At 48.7% G+C, this 2,814-nt stretch overlaps 1 protein-coding gene across 1 annotated transcript in view; it reads left to right on the top strand.

The window, feature by feature from the left end:
- The window catches only part of LOC133645603 (uncharacterized), a 37,150-nt gene extending 35,276 nt beyond the window's left edge, over window positions 1-1,874 (top strand). Inside the window, exon 3 of the mRNA XM_062040437.1 lies at window positions 826-1,874. Coding sequence (XP_061896421.1) covers window positions 1,184-1,780 — 597 coding nt within the window. The 5' untranslated portion in view covers window positions 826-1,183 and the 3' untranslated portion in view covers window positions 1,781-1,874. The remainder of the gene's footprint in view (window positions 1-825) is intronic.
- Window positions 1,875-2,814: the final 940 nt, after the last annotated feature.

Below are 2,814 nucleotides of genomic sequence, written 5' to 3'. Positions count from 1 at the left end.
GGCGACCGAGTAATGGACTGCGTCAACATGATGGTATGTAGGGGGCGCCGCCTCTCTAAAATAGCCACACCCCATGTGGACGGTACTGCACAGGAAGTGATGTCGTCAAAATGGCAGCACCCTAATGCGTCCTAAGGCTTAAATCGAGGTTTTGTATCAGACTGACACATTTGGGAGAAAAAAAAAGTCCCGTTATGCTGTACAAACCACAAACGTCCACTGCAAAGCACGCTGGCTCTCAGAAGGGTAGGCACAAAATGAAGAAATTAAAAGGTTAACATGAAGAGAAAGATCAATTTAAATGTGAAAAGGAGTATTGTATTTTCCGGACCATCAAACTGCTTTACTGTAAGGTCGGCCGCCGCCTCCTTCCTGAAGCTTCTTTTTGGAACTACCTCAGGTTGAAAAATTTCCCAAGAAGAATGTTGTCGTTTATAATAATAAGGCGCACTGCCAATGAATGGTCTATTTTTGATCTTTGTTTGTATATAATGCGCAGCGGATTATAGGGCGCATTAGAGGAGTCATATTTTATTTATTTTTTTCTAAATGTAAAACACTTCCTTGTGGTCTACATAACATGTAATGGTGGTTCTTTGGTCAAAATGTTGCATAGATTATGTTTTACAGATCATCTTCAAGCCGCTTTCTGACAGTCGCTTCAGGATGCGCCGTTTTGTGGGCGGTCTTTTTTTCGTAGCGTCTTCTCCCCGTCATCTTTGTTGTAGCAGTGTAGCGTGCATGGACGGAAGTGGTAGAAGTGTTAGGCTTGTCACTGACAGTTTGGTTATGTTTTGGTTTTTCCCCTGTTTGTTTTATATTTAGTTTTTTCCTGCACCAAGCCTGCCATCTCTGCATCGTCACCAACATTTCCTGACAGAATACTCCAGCCCAATACGAACCCCGCAGGGATTTCTATGGTGGAGAGGCTGGACAGGATTCTGGCACTGTTGGCCGAATCGAGAACTTTGGCCTCGTTTGAAGCTCCCTCCCACCCATCCCTGTCATCTGTGGGCCTATGTGGCGACGTCTTGGATCCGTCCCTTGAGGGGGGTGGGGTGGGCTATGAGTAGCTGTGCAGCTGGGGAGGCACAGCTACTTTTAACCCCGGTGGGCCTGTAGACGCTGCTATCCACCCCGGGGGCCCTGTAGACGCCACCATCAACCCCGGTGGGCCCCTCCCATGCCGACAGACGAGCCGCCTGCTCCTCTGGCTCCGCCCACGCGAACGACATCGTCTTCCTCGTCTCTGGCTCCGCCGACGACATCGTCTTCCTCGTCTCTGGCTCCGCCCACGCCGACGACATCGTCTTCCTCGTCTCTGGCGTGCCTTCCCTCTGTGTCGTCGTCTTCCTCGTCTCTGGCGGGCCGTCCCACTGCGTCGTCGTCTTCCTCGTCTCTTAGGGGCTGTCCCACTGCGCCGCCAGCTTCCTCGTCTCCGGCGGACCTTCCCACGGCTTCACCAGCGTCTCCAGCATCGTCGCCTCCGCGACTTCCAGCTGGCCTGACGCACGGGCAGCCATCAGGCGCCGGCATGCAGAGTTCTCGTCAGTCACGGATGTGGCCGTTCCATGGGCGACCGCCTCGCCAATTGCGGCGACGTTCAACTCGCCGTCGCCACCTGGCTCTTCCCCACTGGTTGCGGGGACACTTGGCCTGGCGGCCCACCTCCTTTTCCTCCCTCCGCACTCCCGTGACTGTGGACTTTTTTTTGTTTTGTTTTTCTAGAACGTCGGGTATCCGTTATCGGAAGGGGGGCTACTGTCAGGCTTGTCACTGACAGTTTGGTTATGTTTTGGTTTTTCCTCTGTTTGTGTTGTATTTCCTGTCAGCGCTCTTATTTTGGTTCCTTTTCCTGCATGTCTCCCTGAGCGTTTGTTTCCTTCACCTGTACCTGATTGGCAGTCTGTCACACCTGGTGGCAATTGCCAATCAGGCCACTATTTATACCTGCCTCACCCTCCAGTCAGTGCTGAAGTATTGTATGCTGTGGACTGTTTGCTGTATCCTGTATGCTGATAGCTGTTTGCAGCTTGCTGTCTCCTAGTTCCTCGTTTCCAGTTTGCCTGTTCCTGGTTCCTGGTTTGTGTTTTTTCTGCATTTTGGACATTAAATCATGTTTTCCTGCACCAAGGCTGCCATCTATGCATCTTGGGGTTTGTCACCAACAACACCTGACATGAAGTGTCAAAAGATGGAGATAACTGTTTTAATGACATTCAGCCTTTACTTAAATCAATAACGAAGCGGCATCTCCTCATCCGGAAACAAATCCGGAAATTTGTCCCGTGAAAAACCGTCCGACCGTAACTTTGGGTGAATAATGTAAACTCACTACACCGGTATGTTTTAGCGCTTTTAAGGGTGAGTTTACTGACAGATATAAGTAAGAACTTTACACTATTTTATATTAGAAATGGCAACAGTGGAGTATGAATGTCCCATAACAAGAAGATAGAGACGGTATCTTCACGGACTACAAAGGCAGACACGCACAATTTTTCAGGATTCATGCAGATCCCAAATACAGATCAGCAGGTACCAGAAGGTAAGAAAAGTTGCTTTTGCATAATATTGCGAAACAAAACGCCAGATAATATGTCTTACCTTATACACACACCATAATAATACTCGTATGTCGAAGCACATCAAACGGTGCAGCCTACACTTATCTCTTATGTTTGACTGCTATCTACTGGTCACACTTATCATTCCACCATGTACCAAATAAAATTGCTTCGAGGTGGGTAAGCTCAACCAAACTTATTCCTTACATTAGTCGCACCGGGTTATAAGGTGCACTGTTGAGTTTTG

This window comes from Entelurus aequoreus, linkage group LG03 (assembly GCF_033978785.1).
Source record: "Entelurus aequoreus isolate RoL-2023_Sb linkage group LG03, RoL_Eaeq_v1.1, whole genome shotgun sequence".
Classification (NCBI taxonomy): Eukaryota; Metazoa; Chordata; class Actinopteri; order Syngnathiformes; family Syngnathidae; genus Entelurus; species Entelurus aequoreus.
Note: the sequence above shows the minus strand (reverse complement) of the source record. Positions and strands in the feature narration are given on the sequence as shown.